The sequence below is a fragment of the Procambarus clarkii genome, chromosome 1, assembly GCF_040958095.1.
Source record: "Procambarus clarkii isolate CNS0578487 chromosome 1, FALCON_Pclarkii_2.0, whole genome shotgun sequence".
Lineage (NCBI taxonomy): Eukaryota > Metazoa > Arthropoda > Malacostraca > Decapoda > Cambaridae > Procambarus > Procambarus clarkii.
The window spans coordinates 18,873,070-18,893,642 of NC_091150.1; the positions used below are offsets into that span (position 1 = coordinate 18,873,070).

At 46.8% G+C, this 20,573-nt stretch overlaps 1 protein-coding gene across 1 annotated transcript in view; it reads left to right on the forward strand.

Annotated features, from left to right (window-relative positions):
- Window positions 1–7,645: 7,645 nt before the first annotated feature.
- Window positions 7,646–20,573, forward strand: part of LOC123753952 (salivary peroxidase/catechol oxidase) — a 67,401-nt gene continuing 54,473 nt past the window's right edge. Inside the window, exon 1 of the mRNA XM_045735970.2 lies at window positions 7,646–7,808. Coding sequence (XP_045591926.2) covers window positions 7,774–7,808 — 35 coding nt within the window. The 5' untranslated portion in view covers window positions 7,646–7,773. The remainder of the gene's footprint in view (window positions 7,809–20,573) is intronic.

The window sequence follows — 20,573 nt, forward strand, 5'->3', positions numbered from 1 at the left end:
CCTGGCTACACCGTGGGACCACCACCACCACGACCAGCCTTCCACCTGGCTACACCGTGGGACCACCACCACCACGACCAGCCTTCCACCTGGCTACACCGTGGGACCACCACCACCACGACCAGCCTTCCACCTGGCTACACCATGGGACCACCACCACCACGACCAGCCTTCCACCTGGCTACACCGTGGGACCACCACCACCACGACCAGCCTTCCACCTGGCTACACCGTGGGACCACCGCCACCCTGGAGGGGACCCCGAGATGCAGCCCTCTTGGTCGGTCAACATGGACCCCAGGTCGTCCTGCACACGACCACAGACGACCCAGTAAAGATGGAAGAGGAAGAACTACGACTCCAGTCTGACCCACCAACATTGGTCTACCCAGGATGGACCCCCAGTGGCGGAGGGAGCCGGTCGGCCGAGCAGACAGGACTTGTGATCCTGTGGTCCTAGGTTCGATCCCAGGCGCCGGCGAGAAACATTGGGCAGAGTTTCTTTCACCCTATGCCCCTGTTACCTAGCAGTAAAATAGGTACCTGGGTGTTAGTCAGCTGTCACGGGCTGCTTCTTCGGGGTGGAGGCCTGGTCGAGGACCGGGCCGCGGGGACACTAAAAAGCCTCGAAATCATCTGAAGATAACCCCAGGTCGCTTGTCAACGACCCATGGAAGAAAGAAAAGAGAAGAGGATCAGAAGATAAGACCATGCTAAGATAGGATGCCTAGTGTCCCTTGCTGGTGTCAGCAGCATTGCATGGAGCATATTGCAAGACAGGATCGTTCGTCTTAACTGGCCGCCCCTCCGGCAAGCATGTCGCTCTGTTGAGTGATTCCCCCTGTGTCGTGCGGACTTAATGTGGCTGTCAGAAGTGGCTCTCTGAAGGAGGCGTACTGGAGCAACAGGGAGGCCAAAAGTAGAATGGGTTCTACGGTGCCAACTATATGGAGGTTTCGAAACATGTTGTCCCTATAGCTGCGAAGAACCCCAATATACGTTACTCAGAGTGATCATGTACATCCAATTACAGATCAGCTGGGACAACCGAATTCCACGGCCCTGTTCTTAATACAAGAAGTTCAACTGTCATGGGTGGCTGCGGCATTGTCGTGCGTCAATGAAAGAGAAGCGACTGATGCAGTTGTGTTGAAGAAACGCATCACAAGAATATAAGCAAGACCGAGCAGTGATGTCTCCCAGCCAGAGATTCCGGATATCTGTCCTATAATTTATATTTTAGAGTAGAATGATGTTTAATTGTTTAGCTAGGATGTATTTTTTTGTATAAAGTTTTTGAACCCAGCTTATTTGCATTAGCAGTGTTGCATAAGCTTTATTTAGGGGAGACGTAACACCATAAAGGTGTTTAGTTAAGTTATATTTTATTTTACTTACAACATGAGTCAGCAGACAGGATATTTGAGGCGCCAGACTGTCGGACTTTAGTAATTAAAACGTCACACCTATAGAAGTGTGAATGACACCAGTTGACCAGGGGTCAGGTCTCGTGAATTGACCTTGCTTCTGCTAAGCTGATAATTGCAGACGGCTGGCTGGGTTGTGCCCATCAAACAAGCCGCTGTTTAAGGTGTGGTAGATATAGAGCCTGAGGCTACCTTATTGGCGGGCAGGGTTTAGCTCCCAGATTCCATATAAATACCCATAATACTGTACATTTGAGAGGCACACGGGGTCCCTGGCCAGGCTGGGGGTGGACACACGGGGTCCCTGGCCAGGCTGGAGGTGGACACACGGGGTCCCTGGCCAGGCTGGGGGTGGACACACGGGGTCCCTGGCCAGGCTGGGGGTGGACACACGAGGTCCCTGGCCAAGCTGGAGGTGGACACACGGGGTTCCTGGCCAGGCTGGGGGTGGACACACGGGGTCCCTGGCCAGGCTGGGGGTGGACACACGGGGTCCCTGGCCAGGCTGGGGGAGGGTTCATGGGGTCCCTGGCCAGGCTGGGGGTGGGTTCACGGGGTCCCTGGTCGGGCTGGGGGTGGACACACGGGGTCCCTGGCCGGGCTGGGGGTGGACACACGGGGTCCCTGGCCAGGCTGGGGGTGGACACACTGGGTCCCTGGCCAAGCTGGGGGTGGACACACGGGGTCCCTGGCCAGGCTGGGGATGGACACACGGGGTCCCTGGCCAGGCTGGGGGGTGGACACACAGGGTCCCTGGCCAGGCTGGGGTTGGGTTCATGGGGTCCCTGGCCAGGCTGGAGGCCAGAATGACCTGACAATATTGAGGTCGCGGGTGATCTGGTTCTTTGCTGTTCAAAGTTAAATATCAAGGTCGCTCAAAACTTGTTGAATCATTTATCTCACCTTCCAATACATCCATGTATTGTCATCTTTACTGTCATCTATATATATGACAGTGTTAGACCACGGAGAAAAATTGAAACAGGAATTTCATTAAGTACTTTCGTATATTAATACATCTTCAGAAGGAGTGGTTTTACAGGTCGAGTACTGGACATAAATAGACAGGAGAGAATGGTGGAGTGAGGTGAGGCACAATACGTGGACACAAATATGAGCCGCACAAAAACTGCAGAGGGCCTATTGGCCCATCCGATGCAGCTCCCATTCATAACCACACACAGGGTCACACATGGATAATCATAGCATAAGATAGTAAATATTTACAATGAATTAGTGAGACAAATGTGTTCCAATGATCTTACTCAAATCGCCATTTAACTGATCTATTAAAAATAGATCTAAGTTATATAAACAATAATTTTTAATAGATCAATTAAAGGGCGATTTGAGTAGTGATGGGCTTGTCTCATGTGATTCCTGGGGGCACCGAACTAATAATCGACCTTGACGATTATTAGTCTAGTGCATTGTATCTGCACACAAGTTTATGTGATCACACTATTAACTGGAATGGGGCAAAAAGCATTACCAATTGTGGAGGTTTCGTGGAACGGAATTTGATTGAGTCTGCTCTAATCAGTCAGTGTCCAAATCTTCGTAATGTTAGTACTGGTATGTACAAACTTGATCCATTTTTAAGTTATAATATTGCACAACAGTTTAAGAAAAAACTGTGATAAGGAAGGTTACAATGTCTCATTACAATTTTATATTCATATATTGTGTATCATGAGGTTTGTCTTTAATCTTTCTCCTTATTCTCTGACCGCTTAATCCTTTTTGACCATTCTAAGCTATACCTGTTTCTGGTTAATTCTTTCCCTAGGGATGGGTTGGTCAGGTGCCGGTGTTGGCCTGTACCCTTCCTCTCTCTTCTCTTGTCAGTCTGCTGTTGACAACGGCTTTTATCACGCCGAAACCTTCACTTCCTTTCACATTTCTCTGTGGATTTTCCGCATATATATATATATATATATATATATATATATATATATATATATATATATATATATATATATATATATATATATATATATATATATATAGTCTTGGTAGGTGAGATAAATGCAGTAGAGTTAACAAGTTTTGAGCGACCTTGATATTAACTTTGAACAGCAAAGAACCAGATCACCCGCGACCTCAAAATTGTCAGGTCATTCTGGCCTCCAGCCTGGCCAGGGACCCCATGTGTCCACCCCCAGCCTGGCCAGTGACCCCCGTGTGTCCACCCCCAGCCTGGCCAGTGACCCCCGTGTGTCCACCCCCAGCCTGGCCAGGGACCCCATGTGTCCTCCCCCAGCCTGGCCAGGGACCCCCGTGTGTCCACCTCCAGCCTGGCCAGGGACCCCATGTGTCCACCCCCAGCCTGGCCAGTGACCCACGTGTGTCCACCCCCAGCCTGGCCAGGGACCCCATGTGTCCTCCCCCAGCCTGGCCAGGGACCCCGTGTGCCAAAACTGAACTGCATAATCTAAACGGGGCCTAACCAGAGCAAGATATAGCTGAAGAACCACACCAGGTGTCTTGTTACTAACGCTTCGAGAAATTAATCCCAGTTTCCTATTTGCCTTATTACGAACATTTGTGCATTGATTTTTTGTTTTAAATTCTTACTAATCATAACTCCCAGATCCCTTTCGCAATTAGACTTCGCAATCTCAACACCATCTAGCTCGTATCTTGTAACTCTATCATCATTACCTAGCCTCAGAACTTTACATTTATCAGCATTAAACTGCATCTGCCAATCTTTTGACCATTTCAAAACCCTATCTAGATCAACTTGAAGTGATAGTGAGTCATTTTTTCCGTGTTTATTTCCCTCATGATTTTTGTATCATCGGCAAATGTTGCTACTCAAACCTGAATCTAAATAATTTATTTCTATTACTAGGGAGCCGGTCGGCCGAGCAGACAGCATGCTGGTCTTGTGATCCTGTGGTCCTGGGTTCGATCCCAGGCGCTGGCGAGAAACATTGGGCAGAGTTTATTTCACCTTTGCCCCTGTTACCTAGCAGTAAAATAGGTACCTGGGTGTTAGTCAGCTGTCATGGGCTGCTTCCTGGGGGTGGAGGCCTGGTCGAGGATCGGGCCGCGGGGACACTAAAAATCCCCGAAATCATATCAAGATAACCTCAAGAAGCAGTACCCGGCCACGCGTTGCTGTGGCTCAGCAACCTTCCCTGTGCCCCAGTCCTCCACACCATTACCCCTAACCCGCATCCTCGGCTTCTCAACCATTCCCCACTCCACGGTCCCTCGTCCTCCCCATCATTCCCCTCTCCACCATCCCCTCTTCCTTCTCACCATGCCCTACTCCCCTGTCCCTTTGTCCTCCCCACCATTCTCCATTCCCCCATCCCCTCGTCCCCACCATCCCAAACTCCTCCGTCCCCTCGTCCTCCCCACCATTCCCCACTCCCTCGTCCGATACCTTCCCAAATGGTCTGATGTTCCCATCAGAAAATTGGGAACATCAAGTGATCTGATGTTCCCATCACTGAAATATAAGAAAAAAAATTAACAAATTAAATGAAAATATGAGAACATAAAAAAATTAACTATACTTACAAAATGAACGGTATGGTAAACAACACAGCTCAATTCCAACACAATTCACACAAAATAATTAAATCAAAATGAAAATAAATCAAAATCTATAAAAATTCAATTTATCAATACAATCAGAAACAATGAAATGGAATTGTAACATATTTAGTATAGCATGTGTTGCTCTTTCATGCAACAGATGGCGCTGTTTTTCAAGAGAAGCATAGTTTTACCTGTCACAGGTGTGGCATCTATACTTATACTTACGAAATGAACGGAATGGTAAACACTACAACTCCATTCCAACACAATGTCACACAAAATAATTCAATAAAAAATAAAATAAATCAAAATCTATGAAAATAAAATTTATCAGTGCAATCGGGAACATTGAAATGGAATTCGTGACATATTTAGTATAGCGTGCATGTTGCTATTATGAGCAACAGATGACGCTGTTTTTAAAAACGCATGTTTTTACCTGTCACAGGTGAGGCATGTATATAGTAGATATATAAAAAAGATGCATCTATTCGAATGCAACGTTGTGTCAAAATTTCAAAGCAATCGGTAAAGATGTTTTGAAGATTTCCCTCACATGAAAAACACAGTTTTTCAGAAAAAGCATGTTTTTTTACCATCACAGACGTCCCATATATATATATTATATATATAAAAACCTGGCCGGATGCGAATGGAACATTGTGTGAAAGTTTCAAAGCAATCGGTGAAGAACTTTCGGAGATTAGCGATTATGCACAAACGAACATTTTCATTTTTATTTATATATAGATAAACAACAGAGTACCCAGGACAGAGCCTTGAGGCACTCCATTTACATTTTCCCACTCTGACTTAACCCCATTTATACTAACTCTCTGTTTCCTTAGGAATATCAATGCCCCAATCCAACTTAATATAGCGCCCCCAATACCATGATCCTCTATTTTTTCAATCAGTCTCTCATGTGGCACTGTATCAAAAGCTTTGCTAAAGTAAAGGTACACAACATCACAATCCTTAGCACTATCAACTGTTTCAACTATGCTGGAATAAAATGATTGCAAATTTCTTAAACATGAACGGCCATTTGTAAAACCATGTTGTGACTCGTTTAATGATTTATGTTTTTCAAGATGAAGACGAATGGTATTTGCCATTATTGATTCAAGCAGCTTTCGCAAAATAGACGTTAAGTTAATTAGCCGATAGTTTGACGCATGTGATCTATCTCCTTTCTTAAAAATTGGTACCACTTTAGCAACCTTCCACGACTCCGGCACTCTGCCTGACTCTATTGATTTATTATATATGGTAGACAGTGGCTCGCAAAGCTCCTCTTTGCATTCTTTAAGCACCCTGGCAAACACTTCATCCGGCCCTGGGGATTTGTTTGGTTTGAGTTTCACTCTTTGTTTAATTACATCCTCCCTGGTAACTGCTAAACTAGTCAACCTGTCCTCGTCCCCACCCACACAGACTTGTTCGGCTGAAGGCATAATGGTCAGTTCTTCTTTAGTAAATACAGAGATAAAATATATATTTAAAATATTACTCATCTCTTCGTCATTATCGTTATCTGACCTGTCACAGTTTTGAATGGACATTTTTATTCCTGGAGGGTGGCAGGAGGGTGGCGACAAGGCCGTGACAATGGGGCGGGGTTGTCACATAATGGTGACAGTTGTCACGAGGCCAGACAATGTGACGGTGGCAATGTTTATGGCCTTTAAGAGGTGAACACCAGCACCTTCCCCTACACCACCTGCTGGGCCAGGTGACGCCCCTCCTGCTGGTCCAGGTGACGCCCCTCCTGCTGGCCCAGGTGACGCCCCTCCTGCTGGCCCAGGTGACGCCCCTCCTGCTGGTCCTGTCTGCTGACCCTGGTGACGCCCCTCCTGCTGGCCCAGGTGACGCCCCTCCTGCTGGTCCAGGTGACGCCCCTCCTGCTGGTCCTGTCTGCTGACCCTGGTGACGCCCCTCCTGCTGGGCCAGGTGACGCCCCTCCTGCTGGTCCTGTCTGCTGGCCCAGGTGACGCCCTTCCTGCTGGTCCTGTCTGGGGGCCCAGGTGACGCTCCTCCTGCTGGTCCTATCTGCTGACCCTGGTGACGCCCCTCCTGCTGGTCCTGTCTGCTGACCCTGGTGACGCCCCTCCTGCTGGTCCTGTCTGCTGACCCTGGTGACGCCCCTCCTGCTGGTCCTGTCTGCTGACCCTGGTGACGCCCCTCCTGCTGGGCCAGGTGACGCCCCTCCTGCTGGTCCTGTCTGCTGGCCCAGGTGACGCCCTTCCTGCTGGTCCTGTCTGGGGGCCCAGGTGACGCTCCTCCTGCTGGTCCTATCTGCTGACCCTGGTGACGCCCCTCCTGCTGGTCCTGTCTGCTGACCCTGGTGACGCCCCTCCTGCTGGTCCTGTCTGCTGACCCTGGTGACGCCCCTCCTGCTGGTCCTGTCTGCTGACCCTGGTGACGCCCCTCCTGCTGGTCCTATCTGCTGACCCTGGTGACGCCCCTCCTGCTGGTCCTGTCTGCGGGCCCAGGTGACGCCCCTCCTGCTGGTCCTGTCTGCTGGGCCAGGTGACGCCCCTCCTGCTGGTCCTGTCTGCGGGCCCAGGTGACGCCCCTCCTGCTGGTCCTATCTGCTGACCCTGGTGACGCCCCTCTATATATACAAGTGAGAAAGCTCAGAGCAGCCAGTGTGTGTGAGAGTCTGGTGCTGTGAACAAGTCTGCCCGCCAGTGTCTGCAGCTTCTGTACTCGCTGCGTCCGTCCCGGTGCGTCCGTGTCTGCTGGCGTCGGTGTCTGCTGCCGTCCTGAGACGCCAGGACCCAGGAAGATGACGGAGCAACGCTGGAGAAGTTGTACAATGTTGTGAGTCTTGTTGTTGTTGTTGTGTTGGACCCACAACACCGTCCAGGTTACCATAATACTAAGGGTAAGGTGAGGAGGAGGTGGTTGATGGGTAGGATACCTGGTTGATGGGGTTCTGGGAGTTCTTCTACTCCCCAAGCCCGGCCCGAGGCCAGACTTGACTTGTGAGAGTTTGGTCCACCAGGCTGTTGCTTGGAGCGGCCCGCAGGCCCACATACCCACCACAGTCCGGTTGGTCCGGCACTCCATGGAGAAAATGATCTAGTTTTCTCTTGAAGATGTCCACGGTTGTTCCGGCAATATTTCTGATGCTCGCTGGGAGGATGTTGAACAACCGCGGACCTCTGATGTTTATACAGTGTTCTCTGATTGTGCCTATGGCACCTCTGCTCTTCACTGGACCTCTGATGTTTATACCGTGTTCTCTGATTGTGCCTATGGCACCCCTGCTCTTCACTGGACCTCTGATGTTTATACAGTGTTCTCTGATTGTGCCTATGGCACCCCTGCTCTTCACTGGACCTCTGATGTTTATACAGTGTTCTCTGATAGTGCCTATGGCACCCCTGCTCTTCACTGGACCTCTGATGTTTATACAGTGTTCTCTGATTGTGCCTATGGCACCTCTGCTCTTCACTGGTTCTATTCTGCATTTTCTTCCATATCGTTCACTCCAGTACGTTGTTATTTTACTGTGTAGATTAGGGACCTGGCCCTCCAATATCTTCCAGGTGTATATTATTTGATATCTCTCTCGTCTCCTTTCTAGTGAGTACATTTGGAGAGCTTTGAGACGATCCCAATAATTTAGGTGCTTTATTGCATCTATGCGTGCCGTATATGTTCTCTGTATTCCCTCTATTTCAGCAATCTCTCCTGCTCTGAAGGGGGAAGTGAGTACTGAGCAGTACTCAAGACGGGACAACACAAGTGACTTGAAGAGTACAACCATTGTGATGGGATCCCTGGGTGCTCCCTAAACGTTAGGTCGAGATATAATATTATTGTTTGCCATTCTCCCATCTTAGACAAGGTAGAATGAAGTCATCTGAGGAGGATATGAATGTAGAGAACTTGAATGTAGAAAATAGAGAACTATTAGCTGAATATCAAATATATGGATTTAAACTATTTCACACAGATAGATATATTAGACGAGGAGGTGGAGTAGCCATATATGTTAGGGATAATTTGAAATGTAGTCTCAAAGAGGGAATCAAAACAGAGCCACACACAGAAACTATTTGGATTGAATTAAACGAAAAAGCTAATAATATTATAATAGGAGTAATATATAGGCCACCAAATTTAGACAGAATGGAAGCAAAGCATCTATGGGATGAAATATCTAGAGCATCTAGATCTAACAGTATTTATGTCATGGGTGACTTTAATTTTAGCGGAATAAACTGGTTGAACAAAACAGGGAATAGTGAAGCAGAAGATTTTCTAGAATTAATTGACGATTGCTTTCTTACGCAACACATTAAGGAACCAACACGGGAAAATAATATTTTAGATTTAGTGTTAACTAACAGGGAAACGCAAATTAATGACATCGAAATAGGGAGTGAGCTAGGGAGCAGTGATCACAAAGAAATCAGATTTAGCATAGAATGGAATAGACCAGTAGGAGAAAATTCTGTTAAAGTGCCAGATTTTCGAAAAGCTGATTTTAATAGCCTAAGAAATTTTTTGGGTCAAATTGATTGGAAAGGCTTGGGTATGGGGTGTGGGCCGGTCTTGGAGCGAGACATGAACCCAGCGATAGGTGACTTAAATGGGGATTTCGATGTGGATTCAATATATAACTTATTTAAGAATATTCTAAACAAAGCACAGGAACGTAGTATACCATACAAATTGAATAGATCGTATACTAATGACCCAAAGTGGATAACAAAGAATTTGAAGAACCTTATAGGTAAAAAGAGAGCTTGGTACAAAAGGATTAAAAATGGGGAGGTCACTTTAGAACAGGAATTCGTACAACTGGTTAGAAATGTTAAAAAAGAGATAAGGAAAGCAAAAAGAAACTATGAAGTTCGCATAGCAGGGCAAGCAAAGACAAATCCTAAAGGGTTTTTTCAGTTATATCGTACTAAGACTAGGGAAAGGATAGGTCCATTAAAAACTGAGACAGGTCAAATAACAGATAGTGATGAAGAGATGAGTAGTATTTTTAATAAATATTTTGTATCTGTATTTACTAAAGAGGAACTTAACAATATGCCTTCAGCCGAACAAGTCTATGTGGGTGGGGACGAGGACAGGTTGACGAGTTTAGCAGTTACCAGGGAGGATGTTCTTAAACAAATAGTAAAACTCAAACCAAACAAATCCCCAGGGCCGGATGAAGTGTTTGCTAGGGTGCTTAAAGAATGCAAAGAGGAGCTTTGTGACCCACTGTCAACCATATTTAATAAATCAATAGAGTCAGGCAGAGTGCCAGAGTTTTGGAAAGTTGCTAATGTGATACCAGTTTTTAAGAAAGGAGATAGATCACTTGCGTCTAACTATCGACCAATTAGCCTAACGTCTATTGTGGGAAAGTTACTCGAATCTATAATAGCAAATAAAATTCGTCTTCATCTTGAAAAACATAAATTAATAATTGAGTCGCAACATGGTTTTATAAATGGCCGTTCATGTTTAACAAATTTGTTATCTTTTTATTCTAGCATTGTTGAGGCAGTTGATAGTGGTAAGGATTGCGATGTTGTATACCTTGACTTTAGCAAAGCTTTTGATACAGTGCCACATGAAAGACTGATTAAAAAAATAGAGTCTCATGGTATTGGGGGTGCTATATTAAGCTGGATTAGGGCATGGCTATACCAAAGGAAACAGAGAGTTAGTATAAATGGAATCAAGTCAGAGTGGGAAAATGTTGTAAGTGGAGTGCCTCAAGGCTCTGTCCTGGGACCTCTGTTGTTTATAATATATATAAATGATTTAGATTCAGGTTTGAGTAGCAACATTTGCAAATTTGCCGATGATACGAAAATCGGTAGGGAAATTAATTCGGAGGAGGACTCACTATCACTTCAAGTTGATCTAGATAGGGTTTTGAAATGGTCAAAGGATTGGCAGATGCAGTTTAATGCTGATAAATGTAAAGTTCTGAGGTTAGGTAATGATGATAGAGTTACAAGATACGAGCTAGATGGTGTTGTGATTGCGAAGTCGGATTGCGAAAGGGATCTGGGAGTTATGATTAGTAAGAATTTAAAACAAAAGGATCAATGCATAAATGTTCGTAATAAGGCAAATCGGACACTTGGATTTATTAATCGCAGCGTTAGTAACAAGACACCTGGTGTGGTTCTCAAGCTATATCTTGCTCTAGTTAGGCCCCATTTAGATTATGCAGTTCAGTTTTGGTCGCCATATTATAGAATGGATATAAATTCACTTGAACGTGTCCAGCGTAGGATGACTAAGTTAATTCCCCAAATTAGAAATCTTTCATATGAAGAAAGATTAACAAAGCTTAAGTTGCATTCACTGGAAAGGCGAAGAGTTAGGGGTGACATGATAGAGGTTTACAAGTGGATGAATGGACATAACCGGGGGGATATTAATAGGGTATTAAAAGTATCAACACAGGACAGAACACGAAACAATGGATATAAATTGGATAAGTTTAGATTTAGGAAAGACTTGGGTAAATACTGGTTCAGTAACAGGGTTGTTGATTTGTGGAACCAATTGCCGCGTAACATTGTGGAGGTGGGGTCCCTCGATTGTTTCAAGCACGGGTTGGACAAGTATATGAGTGGGATTGGGTGGTTATAGAATAGGAGCTGCCTCGTATGGGCCAATAGGCCTTCTGCAGTTACCTTTGTTCTTATGTTCTTATGTTCTTATGATATCAGGTATTGGCTGAAGGGAGGATGATGAGGGAAGGGTGAAGGTAGGGTGAGGGAAGGGTGAGGGTAGGGTGAGGGAAGGGTAGAGTGAGGGTAAGGTGAGTGAAGGGAAGGTTGAGGGAAGGGTAGGGTGAGGGAAGGGAAGGGTGAGGGAAGGGTAGGGTGAGGGAAGGGAAGGTTGAGGGAAGGGTAGGGTGAGAGAAGGGAAGGGTGAGGGAAGGGTGAGGGAAGGGAAGGGTGAGGGAAGGGGAGGGTGAGGAAATTAGTGATCAGACTACTTTCGGAATTCAAGTTAGAGAGGCGATGTGGTTCGAATGTTTTTTTAAGGTTCTTGGGTAAAGGTGATGGTCCAGGTGATGGTCCAGGTGATGGTCCAGGTGAAGGTGATGGTCCAGGTGAAGGTGATGGTCCAGGTGAAGGTGATGGTCCAGGTGAAGGTGATGGTCCAGGTGAAGGTGATGGTCTAGGTGAAGGTCCAGGTGAAGGTGATGGTCCAGGTGAAGGTGATGGTCCAGGTGAAGGCGATGGTCCAGGTGAAGGCGATGGTCTAGGTGAAGGTCCAGGTGATGGTCCAGGTGAAGGCGATGGTCCAGGTGAAGGTGATGGTCCAGGTGAAGGTCCAGGTGATGGTCCAGGTGATGGTCCAGGTGATGGTCCAGGTGATGGTCCAGGTGTAGGTGATGGTCCAGGTGAAGGTGATGGTCCAGGTGAAGGTGATGGTCCAGGTGAAGGCGATGGTCCAGGTGAAGGCGATGGTCTAGGTGAAGGTCCAGGTGATGGTCCAGGTGATGGTCCAGGTGAAGGTGATGGTCCAGGTGAAGGTGATGGTCCAGGTGAAGGCGATGGTCCAGGTGAAGGTCCAGGTGATGGTCCAGGTGATGGTCCAGGTGATGGTCCAGGTGTAGGTGATGGTCCAGGTGAAGGTGATGGTCCAGGTGAAGGTGATGGTCCAGGTGAAGGTGATGGTCCAGGTGAAGGTCCAGGGCGATGGTCCAGGTGAAGGTGATGGTCCAGGTGAAGGTGATGGTCCAGGTGAAGGTGATGGTCCAGGTGAAGGTGATGATCCAGGTGAAGGTGATGGTCCAGGTGATGGTCCAGGTGAAGGTGATGGTCCAGGTGAAGGTGATGATCCAGGTGAAGGTGATGGTCCAGGTGATGGTCCAGGTGAAGGTGATGGTCCAGGTGAAGGTGATGGTCCAGGTGAAGGTGATGGTCCAGGTGAAGGTGATGGTCCAGGTGAAGGTGATGATCCAGGTGAAGGTGATGATCCAGGTGAAGGTGATGGTCCAGGTGAAGGTGATGATCCAGGTGATGGTCCAGGTGATGGTCCAGGTGAAGGTGATGGTCCAGGTGAAGGTGATGGTCCAGGTGAAGGTGATGGTCCAGGTGAAGGTGATGATCCAGGTGAAGGTGATGGTCCAGGTGAAGGTGATGGTCCAGGTGAAGGTGATGGTCCAGGTGAAGGTGATGGTCCAGGTGAAGGTGATGGTCCAGGTGAAGGTGATGATCCAGGTGAAGGTGATGGTCCAGGTGATGGTCCAGGTGAAGGTGATGGTCCAGGTGAAGGTGATGGTCCAGGTGAAGGTGATGGTCCAGGTGAAGGTGATGGTCCAGGTGAAGGTGATGATCCAGGTGAAGGTGATGGTCCAGGTGAAGGTGATGGTCCAGGTGATGGTCCAGGTGAAAGTGATGGTGCTGAGGCGAGGCAATAGCAGCAAGCTGGTCATTTGTTGGAAGGTGAAGAGAAGTATCAGGAGAAAGAGAGAGAGAGAGAGAGAGAGAGAAAGAGAGAGAGAGAGAGGGAGAGAGAGAGAGAGAGAGAGACAGACAGAGAGAGAGAGAGAAAGAGAGAGAGAGAGAGGGAGAGAGAGACAGAGAGAGAGACAGACAGAGAGAGAGAGAGACAGAGAGAGAGAGAGAGAGAGAGAGAGAGAGAGAGAGAGAGAGGGGGGGGGATCAGAAGACATACACCCATCAGAGGACAAAAACAAGAGAGAGGAACATATTGGGGGTAATAAAGAGAGGTCAGGTCTCGCCTGACGAGTCATGGTTCGAGTCTTACAGTACTTTCCCTCTCCTAGTGACTCCAGAACCACTTTTTCCTCTCTAGCACCTCACTCTCCGCCTCACCCATCGTGCTCCCAAACTCCTCACTTGAAACAGCTTCGTCACCTCTCAAGGCGGTCTGTACAATGTTCTCATTGTAAAGAACATTGTATCCCGCACCTTGAGGAAAGATCAAGGCCTAAATGGTGTAGGTGTATGTGATACACTTGGTGGATCACACACTAGGTGGATCACACACTAGGTGGATCACACACTAGGTGGATCACACACTAGGAGGATCACACACTAGGAGGATCACACACTAGGAGGATCACACACTAGGTGGATCACACACTAGGAGGATCACACACTAGGTGGATCACACACTAGGTGGATCATACACTAGGAGGATCACACACTAGGTGGATCACACACTAGGTGGATCATACACTAGGTGGATCACACACTAGGAGGATCACACACTAGGTGGATCATACACTAGGTGGATCACACACTAGGTGGATCATACACTAGGTGGATCATACACTAGGTGGATCACACACTAGGTGGATCACACACTAGGAGGATCACACACTAGGTGGATCATACACTAGGTGGATCATACACTAGGTGGATCACACACTAGGTGGATCATACATTATAACAGCTTCACTCACTAACTGGACCACAAACAAACAAACACACAACTACTCCCTCACACACGCAACTACAAAATAATTCCTCGAGTTTTATGCACTCAAAACCATGTACTTGTCAGTACATGCACTAAAGTTATTATATATATTTAGCAGTCAATAACATAAATTTATTTCAAAATCAATAAATTTCTTTGTCTGTCTGTCTCTCATTTTCATTAACATCAAAACCTGTTTTAACCTTTCTGAAGAGAAATTTCAACATGACACAAATATCTCTCATTTGTTGACCTCAGTTACGAAGCAACACAAAAACTGGAAGTTATGTTGAACTGATATACAGACACACACGCGCCGGCAACCCCAGAACTTATGAACTACAAACCCACAAGGAACTACAAGCCCACAAGGAACTACAAGCCCACAAGGAACTACAAGCCCACAAGGAACTACAAACCCACAAGGAACTACAAACCCACAAGGAACTACAAACCCACAAGGAACTACAAGCCCACAAGGAACTACAAACCCACAAGGAACTACAAACCCACAAGGAACTACAAACCCACAAGGAACTACAAACCCACAAGGAACTACAAGCCCACAAGGAACTACAAACCCACAAGGAACTACAAACCCACAAGGAACTACAAGCCCACAAGGAACTACAAACCCACAAGGAACTACAAACCCACAAGGAACTACAAGCCCACAAGGAACTACAAACCCACAAGGAACTACAAACCCACAAGGAACTACAAGCCCACAAGGAACTACAAACCCACAAGGAACTACAAACCCACAAGGAACTACAACCCCACAAGGAACTACAAACCCACAAGGAACTACAAACCCACAAGGAACTACAAACCCACAAGGAACTACAAACCCACAAGGAACTACAAGCCCACAAGGAACTACAAGCCCACAAGGAACTACAAGCCCACAAGGAACTACAAGCCCACAAGGAACTACAAACCCACAAGGAACTACAAGCCCACAAGGAACTACAAGCCCACAAGGAACTACAAGCCCACAAGGAACTACAAGCCCACAAGGAACTACAAGCCCACAAGGAACTACAAGCCCACAAGGAACTACAAACCCACAAGGAACTACAAACCCACAAGGAACTACAAACCCACAAGGAACTACAAACCCACAAGGAACTACAAGCCCACAAGGAACTACAAGCCCACAAGGAACTACAAGCCCACAAGGAACTACAAGCCCACAAGGAACTACAAACCCACAAGGAACTACAAACCCACAAGGAACTACAAGCCCACAAGGAACTACAAGCCCACAAGGAACTACAAGCCCACAAGGAACTACAAGCCCACAAACATTGCCAGGATCCAAGAAGAGTGCCAGCGCTTCGACCGTTGTTTAATACATAACAAAAATCATTATTGTTCCTGAACTTTAGAGGCTGTGAACTTTGTTCTAATTGTTATATACAAAGTTAGACCAACCGCGACTAAATATTTGGCGTTTAGATGTTAATTGACGGAAAATTATTTGGTGAATAATTTTGCAAGAAACATTTACACACATCTTGGAAAGAGCGAAATATTTAATTACAACATGATCTTTGCCTTGTATCCAGGCTGCTGTGGGCCACATTTTGGTCAGTTTGTCTGTCTGTCTAATGCTGGAGACCTTGTGGCAAGCCTCACACAGCCCGTACATGAAGCGTGTTGGGTAGGGGAGTGTCCCAGGGCAGTCGGAGTCGCTTCCAGTGCCAAACTTGAAGAAATATAGGCACCTAACCCGACCCCCAGGTGATTTTCATAAAGTAATACATGAAATGTTGATTGTGTTGCCCGTAGACTTATTTAACAGCTTAATAAGTACTTCGTCTTACAAGTTTCCCGAGAGAAAGAGAGAGAGTGAAAGAAAAAATATTTGGGGATGAAAGGTGGAGAGACAGAGAGAGAGAGAGAGAGAGAGAGAGAGAGAGAGAGAGAGGAGAGGGTGGAAGGTCCATAAAAGATAATTATTGAATATTTATATTATAATGTTTTAAAAGTGAACCGGTTTGAGCAGTTTGTTCATGGAGTTCTTTGAAAAAAAATCTTACGCATGATTCTCCCCTGTAATGTGGTGTGGGGGCCGCCATACTGTGAGTCATTGGCCGGTTAACCATGACAAAACTGATTTATTTTTCTTAATCAACTTAATTCGCTTGTTCCTTTAATTCATTTCACAATTGAGAATGAAGAGAATTGTGATCTGCCTTTCTTGGACATTATGATTCATAGGATCAATTGATGTTTCAAATTCAACGTGTGTAGGACACCTATTAATGTGTGGTCGTATGTTCACTATTACTCTAACCATTATAATAAGGTTCAATGGGCAGTATTTTCTGGCATGTTTCTCAGAGCCTGAAGATTTGCAGCCCGGAATTTTTTTTATAAAGAAATAAATAAAATATAAGAAATTGGAAAGAAGTTCCAAGTTCCAAAACCTTTCTTGTAACTCTGGTTGGAGCAAGCTAAACATACGTTCTACAAACACACTCCGCTCACTGAACTGGAACTGAACAACACTTAATACTTAACGTGTAACCTCTACCACACCTTTAGATTTAGGAAAGACTTGGGTAAATACTGGTTCGGTAACAGGGTTGTCGATTTGTGGAACCACTTACCACGTAACGTGGTGGAGTTGGGGTCCCTCGATTGTTTCAAGCGTGGGTTGGACATGTATATGAGTGAGATTGGGTGGTTATAAATAGGAGCTGCCTCGTATGGGCCAATAGGCCTTCTGCAGGTACCTTTGTTCTTATGTTCTAATGTTCTTAACACTTGTTTTTACCGTATTTTGAAGGAACAACAGAACTTCTCCTCAGCCCTGAATAACTTTAATACTAATTTGCTTTTCAAAAATAATAATACAACTAAGTATATTTTAATTAAGACTTCGCCTCCGCCTGTAGCAGGTAGTGTGTATTCGATCCCATGTAATGACTCTGCATTTGTGTTCATCGGCCAAATGGGTAAATCCTTAAATTCACATTTAAAGCAACATTCTTATTTAATTCAAACGGCCCAGCAATCGAGTACATTATATGAACAAATCCACAAGGGCCGTGACGAGGGTTCGAACCTACGTCCTAGAGGATCCCAGACGCTGCCTTATTGTGGATTTGTTACTTTGATGCATCAGACTATCGTGTTTTCTGTGTGTGGTACATTGTATTTACATTCCAGTTAATGTGATCATTCTTTTGACCAGAAAGGAGCAAAATGCATTGCTCAGTGCAAGGGTTTTGTTGAGTGCGATGTGATTGAGTGAGAGTTGATAAACCAGTGTTGCCAATAGCCTTAAATTGACTTGAGAATGGTCCAGGACGGACCGAAACGTCGTCGTCCCTTCACCTTCTAGTGTGTGGTCTGGTCAACTTACTTTAGCCACGTTACTGTGAGTCATCTGTTGCCAATAGCCTTAGAGTTAGCCCTAGTTGTACAAATTAGATCTGCATTTAAGCTCTAATATTGCTCGCTAGTTTATTACAGTTGGGCCTCGTGAAGCACCCTTGATAGGGGCGTCTGGGGAATTACCAGCCCTTAGCCTTCTTGGTTAATTATTTCGTAGCCCTCAAGAGTGTAGCTCTGATCAATAGGATAATATTTAGTTGGGATAATTCCTTAGTTAGTTAATAATGGTGATACAAGGTGCAGGAATTTCACTTTGTCTCACCAAATTCCGTGAATTAAGGATTGCCCTTACTACTTCATAGCTTTGGTTGACAGTCTATTAATGTTGACCAGACCACACACTAGAAAATGTTGACCAGACCACACACTAGAAAATGTTGACCAGACCACACACTAGAAAATGTTGACCAAACCACACACTAGAAAATGTTGACCAGACCACACACTAGAAAATGTTGACCAGACCACACACTAGAAAATGTTGACCAAACCACACACTAGAAAATGTTGACCAGACCACACACTAGAAAATGTTGACCAGACCACACACTAGAAAATGTTGACCAGACCACACACTGGAAAATGTTGACCAGACCACACACTAGAAAATGTTGACCAGACCACACACTAGAAAATGTTGACCAGACCACACACTAGAAAATGTTGACCAGACCACACACTAGAAAATGTTGACCAGACCACACACTAGAAAATGTTGACCAGACCACACACTAGAAAATGTTGACCAGACCACACACTAGAAAATGTTGACCAGACCACACACTAGAAAATGTTGACCAGACCACACACTAGAAAATGTTGACCAGACCACACACTAGAAAATGAAGAGACGACGACGTTTCGGTCCGTCCTGGACCATTCTCAAGTATATTGTGTGTCAGTCAATTAATGTATACCATTACCCACCCAGCGTTGATAATGATGGCTTGTGATGTTAGGAATTATTAATCATAATTTTGAATATATTGTCATTAGTACAGTAATTACTCCGTGTTCTGTGGGACCACCTCACTCGTCAGTTGGGTGGCCACCTCACTCGTCAGTTGGGTGGCCACCTCACTCGTCAGTTGGGTGGCCACCTCACTCGTCAGTTGGGTGGCCACCTCACTCGTCAGTTGGGTGGCCACCTCACTCGTCAGTTGGGTGACCACCTCACTCGTCAGTTGGGTGACCACCTCACTCGTCAGTTGGGTGGCCACCTCACTCGTCAGTTGGGTGGCCACCTCACTCGTCAGTTGGGTGACCACCTCACTCGTCAGTTGGGTGACCACCTCACTCGTCAGTTGGGTGACCACCTCACTCGTCAGTTGGGTGACCACCTCACTCGTCAGTTGGGTGACCACCTCACTCGTCAGTTGGGTGGCCACCTCACTCGTCAGTTGGGTGACCACCTCACTCGTCAGTTGGGTGGCCACCTCACTCGTCAGTTGGGTGACCACCTCACTCGTCAGTTGGGTGACCACCTCACTCGTCAGTTGGGTGACCACCTCACTCGTCAGTTGGGTGACCACCTCACTCGTCAGTTGGGTGGCCACCTCACTCGTCAGTTGGGTGACCACCTCACTCGTCAGTTGGGTGACCACCTCACTCGTCAGTTGGGTGACCACCTCACTCGTCAGTTGGGTGACCACCTCACTCGTCAGTTGGGTGGCCACCTCACTCGTCAGTTGGGTGCGTGTTCTGTGGGACCACCTCACTCGTCAGTTGGGTGGCCACCTCACTCGTCAGTTGGGTGACCACCTCACTCGTCAGTTGGGTGACCACCTCACTCGTCAGTTGGGTGACCACCTCACTCGTCAGTTGGGTGCGTGTTCTGTGGGACCACCTCACTCGTCAGTTGGGTGGCCACCTCACTCGTCAGTTGGGTGACCACCTCACTCGTCAGTTGGGTGACCACCTCACTCGTCAGTTGGGTGACCACCTCACTCGTCAGTTGGGTGACCACCTCACTCGTCAGTTGGGTGGCCACCTCACTCGTCAGTTGGGTGACCACCTCACTCGTCAGTTGGGTGGCCACCTCACTCGTCAGTTGGGTGACCACCTCACTCGTCAGTTGGGTGACCACCTCACTCGTCAGTTGGGTGACCACCTCACTCGTCAGTTGGGTGACCACCTCACTCGTCAGTTGGGTGGCCACCTCACTCGTCAGTTGGGTGACCACCTCACTCGTCAGTTGGGTGACCACCTCACTCGTCAGTTGGGTGGCCACCTCACTCGTCAGTTGGGTGACCACCTCACTCGTCAGTTGGGTGACCACCTCACTCGTCAGTTGGGTGGCCACCTCACTCGTCAGTTGGGTGGCCACCTCACTCGTCAGTTGGGTGACCACCTCACTCGTCAGTTGGGTGACCACCTCACTCGTCAGTTGGGTGACCACCTCACTCGTCAGTTGGGTGGCCACCTCACTCGTCAGTTGGGTGACCACCTCACTCGTCAGTTGGGTGGCCACCTCACTCGTCAGTTGGGTGACCACCTCACTCGTCAGTTGGGTGACCACCTCACTCGTCAGTTGGGTGGGACGACTTGCTATTCTCTTTTTGGTTAAAATGCTTAATATTTCGTCCACGATTTTGCTACGAAAAAATGAGTGAAAGTCATATATGTTAAGTTCATTAGTAGTTCACTTGTCTTAAATGTTTAAACTATCGATTCTTTGCCTATAAGACACCTTGTGACCTGTTCCATCCTCACACTGCCTGGTGACCTGTTCCATCCTCACACTGC